The sequence below is a fragment of the Microcaecilia unicolor genome, chromosome 14 (genome assembly GCF_901765095.1).
Source record: "Microcaecilia unicolor chromosome 14, aMicUni1.1, whole genome shotgun sequence".
Taxonomy (NCBI): Eukaryota; Metazoa; Chordata; class Amphibia; order Gymnophiona; family Siphonopidae; genus Microcaecilia; species Microcaecilia unicolor.
Window position 1 is genome coordinate 37,109,344 of NC_044044.1, and position 27,692 is coordinate 37,137,035.

Here is a 27,692-nt window from a genome sequence, read left to right on the forward strand (position 1 = left end):
CCTTGAATATCAAAGACAGTTTCAAATTTGGCCCTGTAAGGTACTGGTAGCCAGCGCAGTTTTTGCAGAGAGGGTGTGATGTGGTCAGTCATGGTGCAAATTATTTTTGATTTGACCAATATGCAGGGAATTTCAGTAGCTATGGTTTTTATCTACTGTGATCAGAGTAGTCTTCTTGATATAGGGATAGAGACACTGTAGTTGCCACAAGTGATTGAATGTACAGAATCAATGTACGTGATGAGTCCAGCAGTACCCCAAGATCCATGACCTGTGATTTTAGAGGGAGGTCATACTTCTCAAACCAGGAACAATGCAATGACTGAACTCAAATGGAACTTAGAAGGGGAGCCCAGGCAATAACCTACACATTCTCAGTGGAGCATGCTTCTAAGTAACGCTCCAGTACCAGGATCCGTCTGTCAGCCCTGTGTGAGGGCTTCTACCCCACTTGCCCTCTGGGAAACACTGTTCTAGGAATGTGAACGTCCTCTGGAGCTGGAAAGCTGGCACATGAATCCTGTTCCATATTGTTGTGAACTGTCTCTGTTTTCATTGGAACCAGCTGCGTTTCCTCTGCCTGTAACTACTGACTCACTAAGCCCTGTTCATTCCAAGGTCTCTGGCAAAATATTTCAGATTCCATGGCAACAAGGGAGAGAATGCAGCCTGTCCAGGGCGTGTCGACAGATAGAATAACCTTCATTTTAGACTGCACAGTTTATTAGTTACAAGAGTTCTTGAGACAGCCTCAATTATCCAGGTTTGGAGTGGAGGAGTAGCCTAGTGGTTAGTGCAGCGCACGCTGATCCTGGGGAACTGGGTTCAATTCCCACTGCAGCTCCTTGTGACTCTGGGCAAGTCACCTGAAACTGAACATGGCCAAGACCAAGCTTATTGTCTTCCCTCCCAAACCCACTTCTCCTCTCCCTCCACTCTCCATCTCAGTTGATAACACCCTCATCTTCCCCGTCTCATCTGCCCGCAACCTTGGAGTCATCTTCGACTCCTCCCTCTCCTTCTCTGTGCATATCCAGCAGATAGCCAAGACCTGTCGCTTCTTTCTCTATAACATTAGCAAAATTTGCCCTTTCCTCTCTGAGCACACCACCCAAACTCTCATCCACTCTCTCATTACCTCTCGCCTTGACTACTGCAACCTACTCCTCACTGGCTTCCCACTTAGCCATCTATCCCCCCTTCAGTCCGTTCAGAACTCTGCTGCGCGTCTTATCTTCCGCCTGGACCAATATACTCATATCACCCCTCTCCTCAAGTCACTTCACTGGCTTCCGATCAGGTACCGCATACAGTTCAAGCTTCTCCTACTAACCTACAAATGCACTCGATCTGCAGCCCCTCCTTACCTCTCTACCCTCATCTCCCCTTACGTTCCTACCCGTAACCTCCGCTCTCAAGACAAATCCCTCCTTTCAGTACCCTTCTCCACCACCGCCAACTCCAGGCTCCGCCCTTTCTGCCTCGCCTCACTCCATGCTTGGAATAAACTCCCTGAGCCCATACGCCAAGCCCCCTCCCTGCCCATCTTCAAATCCTTACTCAAAGCCCACCTCTTCAATGTCGCCTTCGGCACCTAACCACTTTACCTCTATTCTAGACTGCCCCAACTTGACATTACGTCCTTTAGATTGTAAGCTCCTTTGAGCAGGGACTGTCCTTCTTTGTTAAACTGTACAGCGCTGCGTAACCCTAGTAGCGCTCTAGAAATGTTAAGTAGTAGTAGTAGTAGTTAACCCTCCATTTCTCCAGGTACAAATAAGTACCTGTATATACTATGTAAACTTCTTTGAATGTAGTTACAAAAACCACAGAAAGGCGGTATATAAGTCCCATTCCCTTTCCCCCTTTCTTCTGTCAACAAAGAGAAAACGTCCAGGTCAATGAAACCCTAAAGGTGCAAAGGGAAGAGGGAATACAGTAAGTCACAGGAGCTGGTCCTCACTGTCCTCTAGCAACATCAGTCCAGACAAACCGTCGTACTAAACACCTCTGCAAAATAACCAGACCTTTTTTTCTTTTTTTAAAGTCTGCTTAGGTATAGCTGTATTTTGTATTTTTTTTAGTATAGTTTACTTGCCTGATGTATCATTTTTTTCTGTCCTCCAAGGACAGCAGGCCAGTCTAAACGAGTGGGAACATCAACAGCAGACCCCATGATGGATCACTTCTTTAGAAGCTTCTAGAGCTTTACTCATGCTGTTATTCAGCAAAGCCAGTAAACCAATCGCAAGGGTGGAAGTACAAACACTGTAGAAGCCCATGAAACATCTCTTTATAATCCAGTTACAACTACACAGACTGTACAGCACATGGACCTGTACCAGTTACATAACATTTTTATCTCAGTATTTCAGGATGCTATCTGCTTCAAATTTGTTTGCTGTTCTAATCACACAGTGGTTTACAGATCTTTATGTAAACTTTTTAATCAAACTAAGATATATACAGAAATATACAACAGTGAGTAGGTTTCCCTCATGAGGGGCATTGCTGTGCCAGAGTGGGAGAGTATGGGCAAGGGAAGGGCATACTGTGACACGGGTCCCTCTGCATCTGAGGGCAGTGAGTTTCTGTGATAGGACGGAAGGAATATTGGGGCTCTGCGACAGGGGCTCCCTCTATGGAAGTAGGGGGGAAGGAGGGGATGCTGAATGAAGGCCCACTATCAGGAAGTGGAGAGGGTATAGGATGGAGGGTGTCACTAACAGAGATCTCTGAATCTGAGGGCAGGGAATCCCTGTGACATTACTGAATTGTGTGTGTGTGTGGGGGAGGAGGGGGGGTGACAGTTCATCTATATAGTACATAAGAAAACATTTTAATAGTCAGCATAGGTAGTAAGGTAAGGGATTCATTTAAGAAAGTTGCAAATGAGGTCAGAAAGGTGCTTGAGTATCATCTTAGCTAGGGTAGGAGTAGGTAAAGTACCTCTAATCGAAATTGTAAACCGCAGAGTCGCCTCAGGGATCATTTGTGGAAAACAAGGAAACACTGTGTCTGCATCCCTGTATCCAAGGATGAGGTGGGTGACTGTGACGGGATTCCCAGTATGCAAGAGTGAGGCCAGTGACTTCCACAAGGGTGGAGGAGGGGCATTGTAATGGGAGAGGAGTCCTCCTGTGCCTGCTATGGAGAACAAACAGGCACTGTTCCTCCTGCCCTGTGATTCATACTGATTAGCTGCCATGTTCTGTCCAGACAGGGATCGTGTGGTTTGGGGTTCAGATATGGGCGGGGCACTATGAAGACATTCCTAGGCCATGACATTTATCCACATCTCCCTACTCCATTGTCCTGTACATTTCCATGCAGGATAAATACTGGCTGTGCTCCCAGGTAGTGAAAGCTCTTAGCTGTTTCAGCTATTTCTGCAGTGAACGGTCTCATCACAAACCAGCTCAGTTTCCTGCAGAGAGAAGGGCTGAGGTTCAGTCTGCAGGGAACTGGAGGAGGGGAGGAGCATAGGGCAGAGGAAGGGACTGGGCCACATTCACAGCCAAATAACTTTACTGACATGATAATTTGTACATGTGTTTCCCCAGTGATAGGAAGATAACAAAAGCCATACTGGGTCAGACCAATGGACCATCTTTGCCCAGTAGCCTGCGTCCAACAGTGGCCAAGCCAGGTCACAATTACCTGACAGAATCCCAAATAGTAGCAACATTCCATGGTACCAATCCCGGAGCAAGCAGACACAGAATTTTAATCCAGAAACTTGTCCAAACCTTTTTTTAAACCCAGATATGCTAACCGTTAACACATCCTCCGGCAATGAGTTCCACTAACTATTCATTGAGTGAAAAATATATATTTACTCCTATTTGTTTTAAAAGTATTTCCATGAAACTTCATTGAGTGTCCCCTGGATTTGTATGTTTTGATAGAATTAAAACAACAACAACAAAAATCAATTCACTTCTACTTGTTCTACACCACTCAGGATTTTGAAGATCTCAATCATATCTCCCCTCAGCCATCTCTTTTCCATGGTAAAGAGCCCTAACTTCTTTAGCCTTTCCACCATTTAAAGGAGATCAATCCCTTTTATAATTTCAGTAGCTCTTCTTTGAACCTTTTCTAATTCCCCTAATACCTTTTTTAAGATATGGCAACCAGAACTGAATGCAATACTCAAGGTGCAGACCCACCATGGAGCTACACAAAGGCATTATAGTGTTTTCAATCTTATTCACCATCCCTTTCCTAATAATTCCTAGCATCCCATTTGCTTTTTTGGTTGCCGCCACATACTGGGCAGAAGATTTCAGCATACTGTCTACAATGACACCTAGATCTTCTTGAGTGCTGACTTCTAAAGTGGACCATAGCATCAGATAACTAGGATTTGGATTCTTCTTCCCAATGTACATCACTTTGCATTTGTCATCTACCATTTGGATGCCCAGTCTTCCAATTTCCTAAGGTTTTTCTGCAATTTTTCACAGTCCACATGTGGTTTTTTACAACCTTGAATATTTTGTGTCACCTGCAAATTTAATCACTTCACTTGTTGTTTCAATTTCCAGATCATTTATAAATACGTTAAATAGCACCGGTCCCAGTACAGATCCCTGCAGCACTCCACTGTTCACCCTCCTCCACTGAGAGAAATGGCCATTTAACCCTACCCTTTGTTTTCTGTCCAATAACCAAGTCCTATTCCACAGCAGAACATTAACTACAATACCATGAACTCTTCAATTTTCTCAAGAGTGTCTCATGAGGAACTTTGTCAAAAGCTTTGTAGATAATAAACACAGTTATGCACCCTGGAGTAGAGTCAAAGGGCAAAGGCCATAAATCGTGAGGCCCAGGAACTTATGATCTGATATCCTTACAGGCAAACAGGCCTGGGAAAGGAGGAAGCATAAACAAACATGAGAATGTGGTATAGCAGGTGAGGGAAACCAGATAGTTTTGAAAAAAGACCAGATGATCCAGAGTAAGATAACTAACTGGCTGAAGCCTTGTAAATCACTGTTAAACACAAGTGTATAAAAAAAGCTGTTTCAGTTCAGTATGTTGGAGTGATAGATACAGAGAGCATATGTATGCAGTAGTTCTATCCTCCCATGAGAAAATATTAAATTGTATCAATACTTGGTAAGTAAATAAATTACTTTTCTCATAAACGGCAGCCTTGGTCTTTTATCTCTACAAATTGTGGGTAACTGGTATATGTAGATTTGGAGAGGTGGTAAAAAGACCTAAACATTTACACTGAATTAATTAATACAGCTTTCTGAAAATCTATATACACGACATCAACATGTTTATTCATACCTTCAAAGAAATGAAGCAAATTGGTGAGGCAAGATTTTCCTTAGCTGAATCCATGCTGACTCTGTCCTATTAAACCATGTTTATCTATGGACTCTGTAATTTTATTCTCTATAATAGTTTCCACTAATTTGCCCAGAACTGACGTCAGACTTGCTGGTCTGTAATTACCCAGATCACCCCTGGAACTCTTTATAAAAAGCAGCGTTACATTGGCCACCCTCCAGGTACTACAGACGATTTTAATAACAGGTTACAGATTATTTATTTATTAGGATTTATTTACTGCCTTTTTGAAGGAATTCGCTCAAGAGACGGTGTACAGTAAGAATAGATCAAACATGAGCAATAGACAATTACAGCAGTAAAAATATTCAAAACCAATACAAAGTAAGGCATGGTATACTACTTACAATGTCAACACGTAATAGAACATTATAATCGATACTGAAGAGTAAAGGTCTATTCTATCCTCATCCTTCTCAATCTATCTGCTGCTTTTGACACTGTTGATCACAGTCTACTCCTTGATATGCTGTCCTCACTTGGATTTCAGGGCTCTGTTCTTTCCTGGTTTTCTTCTTATCTCTCCCAGCGTACCTTTAGTGTATACTCTAGTGGATCCTCCTCTACTTCTATCCCACTGTCAGTTGGTGTACCTCAGGGATCTGTCCTGGGACCTCTTCTCTTCTCCATCTATACTTCTTCCCTTGGTACTCTGATCTCATCCCATGGTTTTCAGTATCATCTTTACGCGGATGACTCCCAGATCTACCTCTCCGCACCAGAAATCTCAGCCGAAATCCAGGCCAAAGAATCAGCCTGCCTGTCTGACATTGCTGCCTGGATGGCTCACCGCCATCTGAAACTAAATATGACCAAGACTGAGCTTCTTATCTTTCCCCTAAACCAACTTCTCCTCCTCCCCCATTCTCTATTTCTGTGGATAACACTCTCATCCTTCCTGTCTCATCAGCTTGTAACCTTGGGGTCATCTTCGACTCCTCCCTCTCCTTCTCTGCACGTATTCAGCAGACTGCTAAAACCTGTTGTTTCTTTCTTAATATCACCAAAATTTGCCCTTTCCTTTCTGAGCACACTACCAGAACCCTCATCCACACTCTTATCACCTCTCGCTTAGACTATTGCAACTTGCTTCTCACAGGTCTCCCACTTAGCCATCTCTCTCCTCTTCAATCTGTTCAAAATTCTGCTGCACGACTAATATTCCGCCAGTGTCGTTGTGCTCATATTAGCTCTCTCCTCAAGTCAATTCACTGGCTTCCTACCGTTTCCGTATACAGTTCAAACTCCTCTTATTGACCTATAAGTGCATTCACTCTGCAGCTCCTCAGTACCTCTCCACTCTCATCTCTCCCTACATTCCTCCCTGGGAACTCCGTTCACTGGGTAAATCTCTATTATCTGCACCCTTCTCCTCCACCACTAACTCCAGACTCCGTTCCTTTTATCTTGCTGCACCATATGCCTGGAATAGACTTCCTGAGCCGGTACATCAAGCTCCATCTCTAGCCGTCTTCAAATCTAAGCTAAAAGCCCACCTTTTTGATGCTGCTTTCAACTCCTAACCCTTATTCACTTGTTCAGAACCCTTACTTTATCATCCTCACTTTTCCCTTATCTCTTGTTTGTCCTGTTTGTCTGCCTTAATTAGATTGTAAGCTGTCGAGCAGGGACTGTCTCTTCATGTTCAAGTGTACAGCGCTGCGTACGTCTAGTAGCGCTATAGAAATGATAAGTAGTAGTAGTAAAGCAAAGATGTAACATATAGATAGGTAAGATGGTAGGAAGAGTTTAGAAAGTAAAGTGATTGATTTAAAGAAAGTTGCACATGAGGTCAGAGAAATGGTTAAATATTATCTCAGCTAAGGTAGGGTACTAACAGCCAATCAGCAATTTCAGGTCAGAGTTCTTTCAGTACCCTTTGGTACATGCGATTTACTACTTTTTAATTTGTTGATTCGATTCAGTACATTTTCCAGGTTCACCGAGATTTCTTTCAGTTCCTCTGCATCATCACCCATGAAAACCACCTTTGTAAATATGTGGAATGCATCTGGTCTGATGCATTTACTAGTTAATAAGACAGAAGGAGATGGGTTCTAATGATTCAAATTCAGATAATTTTACTGACAGAATAACTTGTACATGAGTTTACAGCAGTAATGCATTTAGCAGTTAAAAAACAAAGCAAGAGATGGGTTCTGGTGGTTGTTGAGGAAGGGACTGGACCACATTCACATGCAGATAACTCTAGTGACAGGTAATTTGTACATGTGTTTCCACAATAATTTATTTAACAGTTAATAAGTCAGCAGGAGATGGGTTCAGGTGGTTCTGGATGGAGAGGGGAATGGGGCAGAGTCCAGGCTGTGGAGTAGGAAGAGACTGGATCACATTGACATCCACTTTAATTTAATGACATGATAATTTGTACATGTGTTACTCCAGTAATGCATTTAACAGTTATTAAGACAGCAGAAGACAGGTTCTGGAGCAGTAGGGGAACGGACCACATTCACATCCAGATGACACTATTGAAAGTATAATTTGTACATGTATTTAATAATTAATAAGACAACAGATGGAAGGTTCTGGAGGGAGAGGTGAATGGGATTGGACCACACTGACATGCAGATAACTGTACTTACTGGTAATTTGTACATGTAACATGGTAACATAATAGATGAGAACAGAAAAAGACCTGCACGGTCCATCCAGTCTGCCCAACAAAACTCATATGTGCTACTTTTTGTGTATACCTGACCTTGATTTGCATCTGCCATTTTCAGGGCACAGACCGTATAAGTCTGCCCAGCACTATCCCCACCTCCCAACCACCAGTCCCGCGTCCCACCACCGGCTCTGGCACAGACCGTATAAGTCTGCCCAGCACTAACCCCACCTCCCGCCACCGGCTCTGCCACCCACCACTGGCTCTGCCACAGACGGTATAAGTCTGCCCAGCACTATCCCCGCCTCCCACCACCGGCTCTGGCACAGACCATATAAGTCTGCCCAGCACTATCCCCGCCTCCCAACCACCAGCCCCGCCTCCCACCACTGGCTCTGCCACAGACGGTATAAGTCTGCCCAGCACTATCATCGCCTCCCAACCACCAGCCCCTCTTCCCCCCACCGGCTCCGCCACCCAATTTCGGCTAAGATCCTGAGGATCCATTCCTTCTGAACAGGATTCCTTTATGTTTATCCCACGCATGTTTGAATTCCGTTACTGTTTTCATTTCCACCACCTCCCGCGGGAGGGCATTTCAAGCATCCACTACTCTCTCCGTGAAAAAATACTTCCTGACATCTTTCCTGAGTCTGCCCCCCTTCACTCTCATATCATGTCCTCTCGTTCTACCGCCTTCCCCTCTCCAGAAAAGGTTCGTTTGTGGATTAATACCTTTCAGATATTTGAATGTCTGTATCATATCACCCCTGTTCCTCCTTTCCTCCAGGGTATACATGTTCAAGTCAGCAAGTCTCTCCTCATACGTCTTGTAACGCAAATCGTCCATGTGTTTTCCCAATAATTCATTTAACAGTTAATAAGAGTGTATGAGGCAGGTTCTGGAGAGTTCTTCTTAGTACTCCAGTGTAAAATTGCAGGTTTTGCTTTGAATGCATTCACAAATTGCTGCTTCCTTCCCCCCTACCCTCCCTCTTTGGTGTGATTAACTGATTATTTCTTGCAATTTGCATTTCCTACTCCTGTTATTAAAATTTCATGAAAAAAATGTCTAGAAATGGAAGGGACTGGATCATTTGTGCACGTGTTTCCCCAGGGAAGCCAGCAGGAGGCGGGAGGGAGGGGGGAGAGGAGGGGCGGGGTTAGGGTTCCACAGTGAGTATTTCCCTTTGGCCTCAGCCACGGTTTTACCTTTGAACTCTGGGAGTGGGATTCTCACGGTTCCGGTCCTCCAGGCCAGCCCTACCGTCACCATGATGACAGCCGAGCAGCTCCTCCGTCACGTGACACACAGGGCATTGGCCGCCCGGCAGGAAGCGGAGTGACGTCACTGCGCTGCTGGCGTCTCCCGGTTGCCTGGGAAACGAGCTTTCCGGCCGTTGGTGGAGCAGCACGTGCGCTTCGTCCTTGGTGCGGAGGCAGGGCGCTGTGACGTCAGAGCACCTTTCACCTTTGCTCCGCAACGCTCCTCCTCCTCCTCCTGCTCTTTCCAAAGACCTTCAGTTCTGGTGGAGGTAAGTAAGGGAAAGAAAGGGAGGAATCGGGTGGGGAGAGGGGGGGGGGGGGCAAGAGATAATAAAAAGAATAGAGGGGAGATGGGGAGAGTGGAAAGGGGATGGAAGAGAGACTGGAGAGAGAAAGATAAGGAATTGGATAGGGGGGAGGGAAGGGGGAGGACAGCAGGAGGGGAAGGAGAGGGGGGAAGGGAGAGGAGAGCAAAAGGGGGAGGGGCCGAAGGGGGTAGATGCACTAAAACCATCGCTGAAGCCCTTAGCGAATCGGTAAGCAACGGGAATGCATCAAGGAAATCGCATGCAAATGAGCTGGTCGCTGCTAGCTCATTTGCATGGGATTTCCTTCCAAGCCAGTCGGCCAGCTGAGCATGCGCAGAGCAGCCAAGCGTTATGCGACCTTCACTGAAAGAAAAAAAAAGTCATCCCCATAATTGGGAGGGACATCAAAGGGCTACGAGCAGGCTCCCGATGCTGCTGGCAGCTATCGGCGGCTTCTGCTCCGGCCGCCTTGCGGCTTTCTGTCTGGCCCGGGATGTTAGCAGCACGTCCGATGCCCCGCCTCCAGGTCTCAGTCAATCACAGCGCGTTTAGCTGTCAGCTAAACGCGCTGTGATTGGCTGAGAGAGACCTGGAGGAGGGGCATAATCAAAAGAGACGTGCAAATAGTTTTTTTGATTTGGACGTCCTCGCACATCTCTCCGGCGGTGGTCATTACAGAAGGACACCCATCACAAAAAAATCTGGGAGAAAAACGTCAGGGACGTCCTTTTTTTTTTGTTAGTGAAGGACGTCCATGTTAGGCACTTTAGAAGGACAGCCCTGACGAGCACATGGACGTGGCTAGGCAAAGGTTTCCAGCTGGTTGCTTTTTTTGTTGTTTTGAGTGAAGGACGTCCATAAAGGACGTCCCGACGTTTTTTTTTTCCCAATTTTTTTTTTCGGTTAAATTTATAGAAGTTTTTAGAGGCGAATAAATCCTGCACAAACCCAACGAGAGGTACAGACCTCCCGTTAGATTTTCCACGGTTAGGCAATCAGAAAACAATAGTGCATCACATTACAATACGATTTATACACATTATAATACTAATTTGCTCATCTGCATTCCGTTTTCGTTAGCTGCTACCGTGATAGGACAATGCCCTTTTGTGCATGTCCTGGTTTACTACTTGTACGTTAAACTGGCTAGAACCAGTTTAAAACCCACGTTAATGGATTGTTAAGTTTAGTGCATCTGGCCCAGAGATAGGGGAGAGGAAGAGAAAAGCAAGGGAAGGGCTAGGCTTAAGTTATAAAGACAAATAACAACTGTCTTTTACCTTATAAAATAGTTTTTTTTTCCCTTTTTATCCTACTAGATCAATCCAGATGAATGGGTTGCATCCCCCCCTGCCAGCAGATGGATGTTAAAGAAACTGAACTCTTCCAGTAATATCACTGGTATAAGTGCTGGTGCACTCTGGAACCCTTCAGTATTTCTTTACGTCTAGCACATGGTGTAGTTTGGTCTGGTTCAGCGGGTTTGTTTTGCTAGGCCTGAATCCCCAAGGCACAATCCACTGCAGCCACACCTAATGTACCTCCCCCTACCCCCAGTGTGACCCTGTTGAAAACCAGAAAAAAAAAAAACTCTCTCTAAGGCTTTATTCTCTTTTGCTGTCTGTTAGGGGAATAAAGTTACTTAAAAAAAAAAACCCAGAGTAAAAGAACAGGTAGCAGCAGTACAGGATAGTCAACTGGGGCACACACACACTGGCAGGTGAGGGAGCAGCAGCCTGGAAGACCCGCTCCCCAAAAGGGTGAGTCTTTGGTTTAGATCCATTGAGAGATGGGGCCTTGTGGTCACAGCAGCCACCAACATACTCTGCAACAGGAGATCCTACAGCCTTTTCATAATTAACATGTGAGGCCTCTTTGTCTAACACACACATATAACCTTTCAAAGATATAAACATTTTCTTTAGTGAGTATTGTGCCACAAGACTTCTACTCCTGTTCTTTTCTGATATGATTTATTCTGGAGTGGTTTTCCTTTTCCCCCTTTATATTGTATATAGAAACCCAAATAGTAGCAACAGTCAGTGCTACTAATCCCAGACCAAGCAGTGGTTTCTCCTCTCCCTGTCTGCACTGAATGAGACTAGGGTGGGCTACATCTCCCTTTCCCTCCATCCCCTAGCATATTCCTGTCCCAGCTCTCTTCCCTGCTGCCCCCCCCCCCCCCCCCCCCCCCAGGGTCCATTTCTCCTCCCCACCCTCATTCATCTGGACTGGTCTAGCAGGTTTGAAGGAAAGGAAATTAACATGTGGAGGAGCGACCTAGTGGTTAGGGTGGTGGACTTTGATCCTGGGGAACTGGGTTCAATTCCCACTGCAGCTCCTTGTGACTCTGGGCAAGTCACTTAACCCTCCATTGCCCCAGGTACAAATAAGTACCTGTATACAATATGTAAGCCGCATTGAGCCTGCCATGAGTGGGAAAGTGTGGGGTACAAATGTAACAAAAATAAAAATGTGTAAATACATTTCACTTTCTCTGAAAAGTGTTTAGGTGACCTGTTATTAGTTTAATCTTTGTATATAAACTACTGGATTAAGAAAGAAATTGATTTTTTTACAGTACATTTATGGTCTTTTCCTCTTCACAGCCTTGCCAAAACAGATGTGGTAGTTGTTCCTTGGAGTTTGGACAGTGTGGGACTAGGCCATTGATCTGTCGCTGGGAATTCAAGCAGTACAGTACTGGGAGGCTGTCACTTCTCCAGGAGTTTGGGTAACACGGTACTAGGAAGCTGGCTCCTGTTCAGGAAAGCATAGTGCCAGCAGTCAAGCTGACTCGGTGCCAGCACTGACTGCTCAGCTGAAGGCTGCCTGGGAAGGGTCACCAGTGCTCAGAGACTGTAACAGTATGTTTAGGTGCAGTGTGAGGCTAATTAAGGGGTTGACCCAAATTACATGGCTTCGGGAACAGCCAGTGCTTCCAAACCTTCTTTATAGGAGAAGTGTACCAGCTGCTTACCTTCCGTCCCGAGCCCTCAGGGTGAGTATCCCATGTGGCTGTGGTTCAGCTAGGCTAGCAAAATAACTTCAGTAGTGCAGAAGTGTTTAAAATAGCATTTAATATTCTTGCTTCAGCCTGTAGAATTGTACTAAGCGCAATATATAATCTGCAGAACCAAACCCAAATAGCAGAGTAGTACTCTAGTTATCTGATAAGTAAGTCCTGGCTATGCCTTTGATGCCTTAGGCAATGTTTTCACATCTCTCTCTGTGTTGAGGTTTGCAGGTAACATGGCCTTGTGCTGAGGAGGTCAAGGACTTCTCCCTTCCCAATCCTAGCTGGAGCCAAAACATGAGGAATCTGTACAACAAGTATATGGAGCTGAGTCAGCAGGGGAGCTGGATACGACTTCCTTCTTACAATGTAACTGCAACTCATTTAATAGGCAAGGCAGGTGAGTCTATCTGTGAAATTCTCCCCAGATCATAGTAACATAGTAGATGACGGCAGAAAAAGACCTGCACGGTCCATCCAGTCTGCCCAACAAGATAAACTCATATGTGCTACTTTTTGTGTATACCTTACCTTGATTTGTACCTGTCCTTTTCAGGGCACAGATCGTATAAGTCTGCCCAGCACTATCCCTGCCTCCCAACCACCAGCCTCACCTCCCACCACCGGTTCTGGCACAGACTGTATAAGTCTGCCCAGCACTATCCCCGCCTCCGGCTCTGGCACAGACCGTACAAGTCTGCCCAGCACTATCCCCGCCCCCCAACCACCAGCCCCACCTCCCAATCTTGACTAAGCTCCTGAGGATCCATTCCTTCGGCACAGGATTCCTTTATGCTTATCCCATGCATGTTTGAATTCCGTTACAGTTTTCATTTCCACCACCTCCCGCGGGAGGGCATTCCAAGCATCCACTACTCTCTCCGTGAAAAAATACTTCCTGACATTTTTCTTGAGTCTGCCCCCCTTCAATCTCATCTCCAAAAAGATAAGTGGAACTAGAAAAGGTGATAAAAGTGATAAAGGGGATGGGATAACTTCCCTGTGAGGAAAGGCTAAAGCGGCTAGGGCACTTCAGCTTGGAGGGGAGATATGATAGAGTACAGTGGAACAGGTGGGTAGACGTGAATTGCTTTCACTCTTTCCAAAAATACTAGGACTAGGGGGCACGTAATGAAACTACAATGTAATATATTTAAAAAGTCAGAGAAAATTATTTTTTCACTCAACGTGTATTCAAACTCTGGAAATCATTGCCAGAGAGTATAGTAAAAGCAGTTAGCTTAATGGGGTTTTAGAAAGGTTTGGATAACTTCCTAAAAAAAAAAAAAAAAAGTCCATAAGCTATTATTAAGATGGACTTGGTGAAAATCCACTGCTTATTTCTAGGATGAGCAGCATAAAATATATTGTACTGTTTTGGGATCTTGCCAGGTACTTGTAACCTGGACTGGCCACTGTTGGAAACAGGATGCTGGGCTTGATGGGCCTTCGGTCTGTCCCAGTATGGCCATCTGTTTGCATGCATATTCATTGGGGAAATCCTGAAAACCCAAGGTTGGACACCCCTGCATTAGAGAATGGACTCCCACTTATAAACTGCCCTCACTTCAGTTAGAATCATCCGAACCCTAGTGATTACAAAGCTAAGTAAACATGTTTTAAACGGATGAAGAAATTTTAAAGGATCTTTAAGAAATGAAATAATGAAGGTGTACTTTGAGCCCCGAAGTGGACCGATGATTAAGACTGCAGTGAATTCAAAAGGATGCGTTTTTACACCTCACGGAAGTAGAACTGAGCTGTTTATCTGCATATTTTCTGGTATGTTGACTGACTGACTTGGTTGTACATTAGGGGATTCTGTTCCTTGACACAACAGACTTCCAGATGTAGCTCCGGTAGCACAAAATAATTTCACCTGCTCCACCAGTGTGCACAGACTCGGTGTGCATTTCACAAAGTATGTGCACAAACTGAGCCCCCGGGAATGCCCACGCATGGTCCGTGTATGCGTATACTTGCTGCTGTTGGCACAGATACTTGGTCACGCGTGTTCACGTGTGCAGTTCTGTCATTGCTATCTTCGATGTGAAAAACCTTTTGAAAATTGTCTCCCTGTGTATGATGTAGAAAAAGCATGACCCGACCTGAAAGAAAAGAGTGCAGTGCCATACAAAAACTTGCTAAAAATTTTCTTCACCCAACGCATAATTAAACTCTGGAATTCGTTGCCGGAGAACGTGGTGAAGGCAGTTAGCTTAGCAGAGTTTAAAAAGGGGTTAGACGGTTTCCTAAAGAACAAGTCCATAAACCGCTACTAAATGGACTTGGGAAAAATCCACAATTCCAGGAATAACATGTATAGAATGTTTGTACGTTTGGGAAGCTTGCCAGGTGCCCTTGGCCTGGATTGGCCGCTGTCGTGGACAGGATGCTGGGCTCGATGGACCCTTGATCTTTTCCCAGTGTGGCATTACTTATGTACTTATTGTGTAAAACCAGCAGGGAAATGCAGGGTAGCTAATTAATCCTTCCCTTTGCATTGAGTTCAGAAAAGATAGGAGAGTCAGAGAGTGTGGAACTGCTGACTGCCACAGCCCTGGACATGAGGACTCTTCAGAGAATAGTGCAGTTAGGGAACCTGAGCCCTCAGCACATCCGATTCTTGGATTGGATTGACCGCATGGCCCGTCTTTGTGTACAGGCTGAGCAGGGGGAGACACTGACTGACTTCTTATCTTAATATACTGCTTACTGCGCTAGCATTAAGGTATATAACATGCACAGTACTAAATCCGACTGCAGTCAATACTGATCGTGATGCTGGTACTTCTTCTCAACAGAGCAATGTCCAGATAGTGCAAAACCCCAAGTGACCACTCGTCTCTTCACCAGGAACCTGGATGTGGAAGGCCTGGGCTTCGAATACGTCATGTTCTACAACCAAGCTGAGCTGAGGACTGTGGGCATTTTTCAGGCAGGCCCCTACCTGGAAGGTCCCATTGGGTACGTAGACCCTCCCACCCAGTGTTCCCCCTGCAGTTAGTTCAAGAGACGTGAAATGAGTTTAGCAGTAGGGCTAATACACACACACACAATGCCGCGAGCTTAGCTGAGCTCTCGAGACGCTTCCTTTGCACCTCGCTGTATCGCGATATGTCCACGTACAGATTATTGATTCTGGTCTGTCGTTTATTTATTCCAGGCTTACTCACGGGGGCGCCATTGCTACGATTGTTGATACTACATCCGGTGCTTGCGCTATTTGCACGTTGGGGAAGGTGAAGACTGCAAACCTGAATATTAACTATAGGAGGTGAGTTGCCTCAGCTGCAGGGTTTACTATGACTGGAGAGAGGGGGCAGTGATTGAGTGTGTAGTGGCAGGTACAAGAGCATTTTCCATGTGTAGAACTTGTTTTAAATGCGGGAAACAGAGCCTACATTTACATGATCTGTGCTTAAGCGTTTCTAGAGAGAGAGAGAGTTGCAATGCACACGTGTGAACTTGATAAAATGACATTTGTACGTGCAGACAGCACGCAATCAGATTGAGAGCAGTATTTTGGATAAGTTGCAGTCTTAAGAGAGGAATGGGAAATGCCGTTATACAGTGTATTGCAATAATCTAAGTATGAGATGGGTAGGGCGTGAATTACAACATGTAGAGCATTAATAATTGAAGTAGGGTCAAGTGTGAAATCTTGTTTCTTGTGAAGAATTAGATCCAATGGAGGAGATTTGGGTGGGAGTCTAAATAAATCCCCAAATCTTCAGAGAGAAAGTAACATAAGGGCAAGTTGCTGACCCATCACCATTGGTTCAGGGCGGGGATTGTCCATAATCCAGCTTGACCCTTCCACAAGGCACTCATTCAGGGGAGCAAGATCAGCGGATTAAGGGTCCACAAGATGAACCAGTTGGACATCATCAGCTAAACAGTAGCCACTGATAGCTTTGGACTGTGTTATGTAGCAAGAGGACTGAGAAATAAATGAAAAAGAATTGGCAAAAGTATAGAACCTCAGGGCACCCTATGTGCAACTTATGTGCCCTCCCTCCATTGTATGCAAATATTTATCAGCCATCTTCATGGGTAATCTGAAAAGGGATGCACTGACAGTAGCAGTTCATTTCAAGGTTATGTCAAGAAGGACAGCCCCTTCCTACAAAACCCCATGCATGCAGCGGTTTTATTTAATTTCACATGTAAAACCCCCCCCACCATTCAGCATCTACCATAAATGGTATTGGACTGTGTTTTTAAGTATTGAAGGGGTGTTGATGTCTTTGGGGGCACGAACATGACTCCGACACACAGGTCTTTCTCAGCCAATCACACCGCGTTTAGCTGACACCAGTGACAGCTACACGCGCTGTGATTGGCTGAGAGAGACCTGGAGGGGCATCGGACGTGCTGCTAACACCCCGGGGCAGACAGAAAGGAGCAAGGCGGCTGGAGCAGAAGCCGCCAATAGCAGCCAGCAGCATCGGGAGCCTCCTCGTAGCTCTTTGATCTCCCTCCCAATTATGGGGATGACTTTTTTTTTTTTCTTTCCGTAAAGGACGTCCGTGGCATGCGCAGAGCAGCCAGTATAACGCTTGGCTGCTCTGCGCATGCTCAGCTGGCCGACTGACTTGGAAGGAAATCCCATGCAAATGAGCTAGCAGCGACCAGCTCATTTGCATGCGATTTCCTTGATGCATTCCCGTTGCTTACCGATTCGCTAAGGGCTTCAGCGATGGTTTTAGTGCATCTACCCCCTTGTCGCCCAGGGCTCCTGGTCTCATCCTTAATGAGTTGCGTCTCTGAAGTTGGAAGCAGGCCATCTTTATTCCTCTTTATGCAAATAAGAGGGGGGGGGCAGGAATCTTTTGTCGGGGAGGGCAGATTTTTGGTTTGGATAGGGAAAATTTGGGTGGGGTGATTGGGTGCAGTGGGAGGCCCTATGAATACAGGCCTACCAAGCTTTATGTAGGAACTGTACAGTTTTCTTCTTTTGAGTTACTGGGAGAGGGTTTATAATGTGTATGTTAAATATGTCCTATTTGGATTGTTATTGTTCTTTGTTTCACATTGCTGATATATTTGTGTATTTTTTAATAAAATAATTTTTTTAAAACCGCAATCCATCACGCCCGTATTCCCTCACTGCTGTCCTTTGCTGTGTTTTGCAGCCCTATCACGCTGGGTTCCACGGTGGAGGTACAGTGCAGAGTGGATAAAATAGAGGGCCGGAAGATCTTCATGAGCACTGAGATCCGGAGTGCAGATAGCCAGGTGCTCCACATAGAGGCAACTGGTAAGACAAACAGTCTGTTCACCGATCCATCAGCTCACTTGATCTATTACAGAATAAAGCAGGGCTGGAGTGCTAGACACACAGGGAGAGACTCCCTGCTTAGCAGGTACAGTACTGGGCACAGGTGACGAGAGAGAGTCCCAGGCCAGACTGCTAGAGAGAGAAAGAGTGCACAGACAGAGTGCCAGGGGATTCAGGGCTGGGAACACACAGAGCGCCAGGGGATTCAGAATCAGGGACACACAGAGTGCGCCAGGGGATTCAGGGCTGGATGCAATTCTGGGGACACACAGAATGCAAAAGAACACCAGAGCGAACAACGCTGGTAACAGAATTCGAGCTGTAGCCTGGCTCCAGTTGCCCTGCTGGCAGCTGCCGGGTGGGTTAGATGTTTTTATATCTCTTCTTCAAGGTTCCTGCCAGGTCTTACTTTCTGCCTCTTGTCTTCTGCTTTTCAGCTTTATTTATTCAAATGAAAATGTCCGAGTGAGTTGTTACATTCTCCTCCAGAGGAGCTGGAAGTGTCCGAGCCATCTCACCCCACCTCAGGCTCATCTCGTCAGTAACTGCTGCCCTTCTTCAGTATTATAAGCTAGCGCCAGGGGCAGATACTCTACAGTGGCAGCTGTGTGTGGCATTGGCTGGATTCATCACCTAGACTCAAACCTAAAGATTCCACAACAGGAGACCTGGGATTGAAAGTGTTTTAAATATATGTTTTTTTGCTGTAAAAGTCAAAAGAAGAATGACTATTTTTATAATGATGTGTATTTTCTTAAGGCACGTGCACTCAGGTGCTTGCTTTCTCCTCCGTCTCTCGCTGTAGACTTTAGGAGAGACATTTAATAAAGCCACAGATGAATAAACTGAGAGTTCCTGGCGCTGTTTTCATAGTATTTGCTACATGTGCACCCAGATCCCTGCAGCACAGCCATTAAGGAGATGGCTACAGGATCCTTTTGGAGCTGCTGTTGCCTTTCTGCTAATAAACCTTTGCAGATCTAGAGCCACTGTGTCCCTTACTTCTTTTCTGAAACTGGCAGCGAACGGAGTGGGCTGCGTCAGGAGACAGGGGTTAACTCTGTGACTCCTTCACAGAATAAAAGAGCAAGTAAGAGAAGACAGTATACCCTGCATTTGGAACTGGTCCCACTAGCACCCCAAGGCAGCTCTGTAATTTGGAGGGTGGTGGTCAGGCTTTGGGGGGGCCCTGCACAGTCTCGGAGGCAAGCGGTGGGAAGGGCTGGAGCTGTGTCCTCTTCCTCAGTAGTGTTTTCTCAATTGAAAAGCAGCAGACAGCATTGCAGTGGATTCTGTGTGTTAAACTGAAGAAGGAAATGCCTGTTAATGCCGAGTTCACGTCAGTGTTGGAGAGAAAAACACCTTAGCTGTGCATAATCTTTAGGGTTAAGTAGGACATTAGGCCGCAGTCCTTTGGATTGTGGACTAACAGCAGTAATCCATAGAGCCGAGCTCTACCACTGGCTGCCTTTCAGGTGCTGTGGAGGACTTGCAGCTCATCTGCATATCCTTTACAGCCTTCTCTGGGGTGACTCCCAGGTCCACTCCGACCCACTCAGGGTCTCCGCTCTAGGTGCGTGGGGCATTTTTCTCTTTACATTTATTTTCTCCCAGTTACTACTTATGGCTCCAGTACACTTTCTCTTCTTGGTACTGTCCCTTCCTAATCTGTTTCTCCATCTGAAACCACTGTCCACTGTCCACCCTCTGTATTCATCATCTCACCATCTCTTTTTTCCTCTTCCTTTTTCTCAGCTCTCAACCTTCAACATTTCCTTCCTTCCATTCATCCATCCATCTCCTTTCTATCAGAGTACATCTTGCCTTTGTCGCTGTCGTCATACCTCTCCTACTCTTCTCCGTACTCTCTTGCTCCTTCTCCTGCTCTCCGCTGGGGACATTAATCCCAATCCTGGTCCTCCACATCAGCTCTCATCCTATTTCTGCAGGTCACACCGTGATATCTCCAATCTAATTTCTGTTCCTCTCCTCCCCCCTTCTTCCCTGCCTTTCTCTTGCGCTCTGTGGAATGCCCGCTCTGTCTGTAAGAAACTGCCCTACATCCGTGACCTCTTTATCTCTCGTACTCTCCATCTGCTTGCCCTAACTGAAACTTGGCTTTACCCTGAAGACACTGCTTAAGTCGCAGCCCTATGCCCAGTTGGCCGTGGAGTTGGTGTCGGGCTACTACTTTCTCCCTCTTGTAGATTTCAACCTCTTCTTCTACCTCAGTCTCACTGTTTTTCTTCCTTCGAAGTCCACTCCATCCATCTATTTGCTCCTCTGCCTCTCCGAGTAGCACTCATTTATCGACCCCCTTATAAGTCCCTTTCTTCCTTTCTCACTGACTGATGCTTGGCTTTCCTTCTTTCTTGAACCTTCATCTCCTTCCCTCATTCTTGGGGATTTTAACATTCATGCTAATGATCCCTCTGACTCTTATGCTTCACAGTTCCTTGCTTTAATATCCTCTTTCAATCTTCAACTGTGCTCCACTGCCCCCACTCACCAGAACGGCCACTGTCTTGATCTTATCCTCTCCTCAAACTGCTCACTCTCCAGTTTCTGTGCCTCAGCTCTTCCCCTTTCTGACCATCATCTGATAACTTTCACACTTAAACACCCTCCTCCCCAGTCCCGTCCAATCTTAACCAATACATTTAGGAATCTTCAGGCTATTGACCCTACTACTCTGTCTTCCAGTGTTTCAAAGCTCTTCTCTACCACTATGTTAGCCAAGTCTGTCAATGAGGCTCTCTTCCTATAATACTATTCTGTCCTCTGCTCTGGTACTCTCGCTCCTCCCATTCCCCGTTCTGTAAAAAACGTACCAAACCCCAGCCTTGGCTGACCTCTAGAATCCGCTACCTACGTTCCTGTGCCTGCTCTGCCGAACGCCTTTGGCTGAAATCCCGTGCCCATGCTGACTTTATACATTTCAAATTCATGGTGACTTCCTTCCAGTCTGCTTTTACTTGCCAAACATTACATCCAGTTGACTAATTCTCTTGACTCAAACCTTCAACATCTCTTTGCCACACTGAACTCTGTCCTCAAAGTGCCTTCACCTCCAACCCCCCCCCCCCCCTTCACTTTCCCCCCAGACTCTGGCTGAGTTCTTTCATGATAAGGTTCACAAGATTAAACTTGAATTCTCAACCAGGTCACCGCCAACTCTCTTTCCCTTAGTCCATTCTCTCAACCCTCCAACCCCTGCCTCCTTTTCTGAAATCACTGAAGAGGAAACTACACATCTTCTTTCCTCCTCAAAACCAACTACCTGTTCCTCTGATCCTATTCCCATCCATCTACTTAACACTATCTCTCCTACTGTCATCCCTTTTGCATAGTAACAGTAGATGACAGCAGAAAAAGACTTGCACGGTCCATCCAGTCTGCCCAACAAGATAAACTCATATGTGCTACTTTTTGTGTATACCCTACCTTGATTTGTACCTGTCCTCTTCAGGGCACAGACCGTATAAGTCTGCCCAGCACTATCCCCGCCTCCCAACCACCAGCCCCGCCTCCCACCACCGGCTCTGCCACCCAATCTCTGCTAAGCTTCTGAGGATATCTGTCATATCCTCAATCTTTCACTGTCCACTGCGACTGTTCCTGATGCCTTCAAACATGCTGTAGTCACACCACTCCTTAAAAAAACTTTCATTGGACCCTACCTGTCCTTCCAACTATCGCCCCATCTCCCTCCTCCCTTTCCTATCCAAGATACTTGAACGTGCTGTTCACCGCCGTTGCCTTGACTTTCTTTCATCTCAAGCTATTCCTGATCCACTTCAATCTGGCTTTCGCCCCCTTCATTCAACTGAAACAACGCTTGCTAAAGTCTCCAATGATCTGTTCCTAGCCAGATCTAAAGGTCTCTATTCTATCCTCATCCTTCTCAATCTATCTGCTGCTTTTGACACTGTTGATCACAGTCTACTCCTTGATACGCTGTCCTCACTTGGATTTCAGGGCTCTGTTCTTTCCTGGTTTTCTTCTTATCTCTCCCAGCGTATCTTTAGTGTATACTCTAGTGGATCCTCCTCTACTTCTATCTCACTGTCAGTTGGTGAACCTCAGGGATCTGTCCTGTGACCTCTTCTCTTCTCCATCTATACTTCTTCCCTTGGTACTCTGATCTAATCCCATGGTTTTCAGTATCATCTTTACGCTGACTCCCCCCAGATCTACCTCTCCACACCAGAAATCTCAGCTAAAACCCAGGCCAAAGTATCAGTCTGCCTGTCTGACATTGCTGCCTGGATGTCTCAGCGCCATCTGAAACTAAACATGACCAAGACTGAGCTTCTTAGCTTTCCCCAAAACCAACCTCTCCTCTTCCCCCATTCTCTATTTCTGTGGATAACACTTTCATCCTTCCTGTCTCATCAGCTCGTAACCTTGGGGTCATCTTCGACTCCTCCCTCTCCTTGTCTGAACATATTCAGCAGACTGCTAAAACTTGTCGTTTCTTTCTCTATAATATCACCAAAATTCGCCCTTTCCTTTCTGAGCACACTACCAGAACCCTCATCCACACTCTTATCACCTCTCGCTTAGACTATTGCAACTTGCTTCTCACAGGTCTCCCACTTAGCCATCTCTCTCCTCTTCAATCTGTTCAAAATTCTGCTGTATGACTAATATTCCACCAGTGTCGTTATGCTCATATTAGCCCTCTCCTCAACTCACTGGCTCCCTATCCGTTTCCGTATACAGTTCAAACTCCTCTTATTGACCTATAAGTGCTTTTTTTTTTTGCTTACATTTGTACCCCGCGCTTTCCCACTCACAGCAGGCTCAATGCGGCTTACATGGGGCAATGGAGGGTTAAGTGACTTGCCCAGAGTCACAAGGTGCTGCCTGTGCCTGAAGTGGTAATCAAATTCAGTTCCCCAGGACCAAAGTCCACCACCCTAACCACTAGGCCACTCCTTCACTCTGCAGCTCCTCAGTACCTCTCCACTCTCATCTCTCCCTATGTTCCTCCCCGGGAACTCCGTTCACTGGGTAAGTCTCTCGTATCTGCACCCTTCTCCTCCACTGCTAACTCCAGACTCCGTTCCTTTTATCTTGCTGCACCATATGCCTGGAATAGACTTCCTGGGCTGGTACGTCAAGCTCCATCTCTGGCCGTCTTCAAATCTAAGCTAAAAGCCCACCTTTTTCACTTGTTGAGAACCCTTATATTATCATCCTCACATTAATATTCCCTTATTTATTTATTTAGAACATTTATATCCCACAGATTCCCACCATGGCGGGCTCTATGTGGCTAACATTTATGAAAAGAACATCATACAAATTCAAGGTCGGGGCAAAGATTAAGGAACATCGAGGGAGGGGAGCAATCAACAGGAGACACAAATGAGGGCCGGTAAGAAGTTAGATAACAGAAGAGTACGATTGACCACATAGATAAGTCTTAAGGGACTTCTTGAACAGATTGTGGTCGGCAGCCTCCTTTAAAGTAGAAGCTAGAGCATTCCAGTAACGAGAACTCTTATCTCTTATTTGTCCGGTTTGTCCTAATTAGATTGTAAGCTCTGTCGAGCAGGGACTGTCTCTTCATGTTCAAGTGTACAGCGCTGCGTACGTTTAGTAGTGCTATAGAAATGATTAGTAGTATTCATAATGTCCCGTTTGGACTACTGCGATGCAGTCTGTATAGGCCATTCCCAAGTGGCACCTGGCCCAAAATGCTGCAATCTGGATTTTATACTGAAGCAAATCACATCGATCGCTGTTGAGGCAGGAGCCGGTGCAAGATTCTGCAAGAAATATGATTTTTTTTTTCATTTCATTTATTATCAGTTATCCAAAAGTATTTTCAGTTTAATGTAGTTTATTCACTATCATAAATAAGACAGTGATGTTTAGCATACAGTGTGAAAATAAATACATCAGAATCATACTTCTAGACTGAGGAAAAATAGAACAAATCTTTTATCCGTAATTTAATACAAATTTCCTAAAAGAATATTAAACTAACCGCTGAGTCTTGCTCTTGAGTAACACTGCTAAAAATATAACCATAAGCACATAAGCACTGCCACGCTGGGAAAAGACCAAAGGTCCATCAAGCCCAGCACTCTGTCTCCAACAGCGGCCAATCCAGGCCCCAAGAACCTGGCAAAAAAAACCAAAATGTAATAACGATCAATGGACTTTTCCTTCAGGAATCTGTCCAGACCCCCTTTAAACTCAGCAAGGCCAGCTGCCGTCATTACCTTCTCCGGCAATGAGTTCCAGAGTCTAACCACGCGCTGAGTAAAGAAAAACTTTCTCCGATTTGTTTTAAACCTACCACATTCTAATTTCATCTTGTGTCCCCTGGTTCTATTATTGTTAGAAAGCGTAAACAAACGCTTCACATCTGTCCGCTCTTTCCCGCTCATTATTTTGTAAACCTCTATCATATCACCCCTCAGCCGCCTTCTCTCCAGGCTAAAGAGTCCTAGCCGTCTTAACCTCTCCTCATAGGGTAGTCATCCCATCCCTTTTATCATTTTTGTCGCCCTTCTCTGCACCTTCTCCAATTCCTTTATATCTTTTTGAGATGAGGCGACCAGAACTGAACACAATACTCCAGGTGCGGTCGCACCATGAAGCGATATAACGGCATTATAACATCCTCATATTTGTTTTCCATCCCTTTTCTATTAATACTCAACATTCTGTTCGTCTTCTTAGCCACCGTAGCACATTGAGCTGAAGATTTCAACGTCCTTTCCACGATGACTCCCAGATCCCTTTCTCGGTCCGTAACTCCTAACGCGGAACCTTGCATAACATAGCTGTAATTCGGGTTCCTCCTTCCCACATGCATCACTTTGCACTTGTCAACGTTGAACTTCATCTGCCATTTGGAAGCACAATCCCCTAGTCTCACGAGGTCTTCTTGTAATTTTTCACACTCCTCCCGCGACAAGACGAACCTGGATAACTTTGTGTCATCTGCGAGATGTCAAAATATTACAAGGTAGAATACACCTATCTGAGCTTGGCGTTATCTGCATAATATTTTGACATGATAGAGTATTATAATAATACAGCTCTATAAGGTCACTTTGGAGGTTTTTTAGACTAATGTGGAACCTGTATCATAGTCTCCGGCAAAAAGTATTGAGGGAGGTCTATGACAGTCTGTGATTCACAAGCTTGTTAAAGTGAATACAGAGTTTCTGAAGTCTTTTTTCCTCCAAAAATAACGCTTAGAGGATTCTATCTTGCTGGTTATATTTTTAGCAGTGTTTCTAAAAGAATATTAACAATTTGCAAAAAAAAAACCCAACAACATATAATTATTCGGACACCTAATCTCCTTAAGGAAGTGACTTTTACCATTTAGTTCCCTGATATACAAATCCTGCAGAAAAATTTCTTACATGTAGGAAAATGAAGGATAAGATATTCCGTAGAACACATTACAACATTCGGTAGAGGAAATTCTACCAAGTCCTGCATATAATCTGGGTCATACCATCTAATACATAACTTTGCAGACCATGCCTTTATTGGCAGCATATAATGATAGCAATGAAGGTGAAACTCTCTCAGTGTGAGCCTTGAAAGAATAACCACGCTGCGCTCTGAAGGTTTCCTCCATACCATTTTCTTAGAACCAACAGTCATCAACCTAAAGATTGCACCAATGCTTGGAATGTCTCGGTAGAAAAAAAAGGTTCTACTTCTCAATTTCCATGATATCCTAAAAGTTTTAGTTGTAACTGTAGATATTTGCTGTTCAAAAGTTAAATATTGGTCAATAATTACTCTCAATATTTACAGATTAGATTGCAAGGGATAATATGATCAGTTGTAAAGCTAGTATAGGAAGTATGGCAAAAAGGACTCATTACAACTAAAAATGTAGGTTTATCCCTATTTAACTTTAGTTTAAATGTTGATACCTATACTTCCGTAATATCCTAAGCCTTCTTTAATTTAGATGCAATACATCGTAAATATCTTTATCAAAGGGACTATAGATTGTTACATCATCTGCATAGATAAAAGGATTAAACCCCCAACTCTGCCAATTTCCTCTCCAGTGGTACCATCAAGATATTAAATAAAATCGGAGAAATGGGTGAGCCCTGCGGCACACCACAATCTGAAATCAAGGGGAAAGAGAGAGAACCTGACATCTTTACCTGATACAATCTGCATCAAAAATCCTCTAAACTAGCTTAACACGTCTCCACAAATCCCAATATTATCCAAGAATCAAAATCGTACGTCATGATCAAGAACATCATGCCCTAGATGTGTCAAACTGAAGCACTATGATCTTCCTTCCAGTGCTAATTTCACGTCTAAATTCAGCTAGAAGTGTCCTGTACTGTAGATAGAGATTTATGCAAAACCAAAAATGGGATAAATATTCCATTAGCAGTTGAGGAGTAGCCTAGTGGTCAGTGCAGCAGACTCTGATCCTGGGGAATTGGGTTCGATTCCCACTGCAGCTCTTTGTGACTCTGGGCAAGTCACTTAATCCTCCATTGCCCCTGGTACAAAATAAGTACCTGAATATATGTAAACCGCTTTGAATGTAGTTGCAAAAAACCTCAGGAAGGTGGTAGATCAAGTCCCATTTTCCTTTCCCTATTTGAGATTTTATCTGGAATGTTGCTACTATTTGAGATTCTGTTGCTACTATTTGAGATTGTACATGGATTGTTGCTACAATTTGAGATTCTGTTGCTACTGTTTGAGATTCTCCATGGAATGTTGCTACTATTGGAGATTCTACATGGAATGTTGCTACTATTTGAGATTCTGTTGCTACTATTTGAGATTGTAGCAACAATCCATGTACAATCTCAAATAGTAGCAACAGAATCTCAAATTGTAGCAACAATCCATGTACAATTTGAGATTCTGTTGCTACTGTTTGAGATTCTCCATGGAATGTTGCTATTCCACTAGCAACATTCCATGTAGAAGCCTGCCCTTGCAGATCAGCAACGTGGCCGTGCAGGCTTCTGTTTCTGTGCAGGACATCAGACTCACAGAAACAAGCCTGCACGGCCGCATTCGTGATCTGCAAGGGCAGGCTTCTACATGGAATGTTGCTGGTGGAGGAGTAGCCTAGTGGTTAGTTCAGCGGGCTCTGGTTCTGGAGAACTGGGTTCAAGTCCCACTGCAGCTCCTTGTGACTCTGGGCAAGTCACTTAGCCCTCCATTGTCCCAGGTACAAATAAGTACCTGTATATAATATGTAAACCGCTTTAAATGTAGTTGGAAAAACCACAGAAAGGCAGTATATAAGTCCCTTTCCCTTACCTTCCGTTACTTTAGCCATAAGAGGGATAGAAACAACTGGTCTGTTTTTAGCACCATCTTTTCTACTGGCCATTACATTCTTTTCTTTAGGAATGTTCTCAGGAAAAGGAATTTTAAAAGATAGCAGGGAAAAAAGAAACTACGAGGATTCTCAGTGGGAGGAACACACTGGTGCAATAGGTTACCACGAGAGCGTGTTGAACCTGAAAAGCGTTTGAACACGTGTTTTTTGCGATGTGTGCCAAGTATTTATGGAGATGCAGAACTCGCTCCCCTCTGACAGGCAGAGCTGTAGCTGTAAGAAAAGCTCAGTGGGAAGCCTAATGTTTTCTGTTTTAATTGTACAGCGCAGATAGAGGGAAAACTTCACGCTGCGCAATCTCGAGGGAAGAGTTGCCTCTTTACTTTCTTCCTGCAACGTTGGGCTGTAGGGTGAATGGTTCATAAGAGGTGGATGGACAGTTAAAAGTGAACACGTGAGTGATTTCATATTAAGAAAACAAAAGAGGACAAGCAATAGGTGAA

At 44.9% G+C, this 27,692-nt stretch overlaps 1 protein-coding gene across 3 annotated transcripts; it reads left to right on the plus strand.

Annotated features, from left to right (window-relative positions):
* Nucleotides 1-5,104: 5,104 nt before the first annotated feature.
* Nucleotides 5,105-18,834, plus strand: LOC115458026 (acyl-coenzyme A thioesterase THEM4-like). 3 transcript variants are annotated; one of them, XM_030187793.1, is made up of 7 exons: nt 5,105-5,127; nt 12,183-12,574; nt 12,821-12,989; nt 15,394-15,556; nt 15,756-15,866; nt 17,728-17,852; nt 18,311-18,834. In XM_030187793.1, the coding sequence occupies exons 2-7, from the start codon at nt 12,443-12,445 to the stop codon at nt 18,340-18,342; spliced, it is 732 nt and encodes a 243-aa protein (XP_030043653.1). In that variant the 5' UTR covers nt 5,105-5,127; nt 12,183-12,442; the 3' UTR covers nt 18,343-18,834. The 3 variants fall into 3 exon arrangements, with proteins under 3 accessions (XP_030043653.1, XP_030043651.1, XP_030043652.1); XM_030187791.1 differs by lacking the exon at nt 5,105-5,127 and adding an exon at nt 9,471-9,534; XM_030187792.1 differs by lacking the exon at nt 5,105-5,127 and adding an exon at nt 10,944-11,333.
* The last annotated feature ends 8,858 nt before the right edge of the window (nt 18,835-27,692 follow it).

What these genes read in the sequence shown, in the direction of transcription:
- LOC115458026 (XM_030187793.1), top strand. Translation starts at nt 12,443, where the DNA reads ATGTTTAGGTGCAGTGTGAGGCTAATTAAGGGGTTGACCCAAATTACA. An exon ending in CTGAATATTAACTATAGGAG is followed by an intron (nt 15,867 to 17,727) that starts GTGAGTTGCCTC and finishes TGTGTTTTGCAG; the next exon opens with CCCTATCACGCTGGGTTCCA. An exon ending in GCTCCACATAGAGGCAACTG is followed by an intron (nt 17,853 to 18,310) that starts GTAAGACAAACA and finishes TCTGCTTTTCAG; the next exon opens with CTTTATTTATTCAAATGAAA.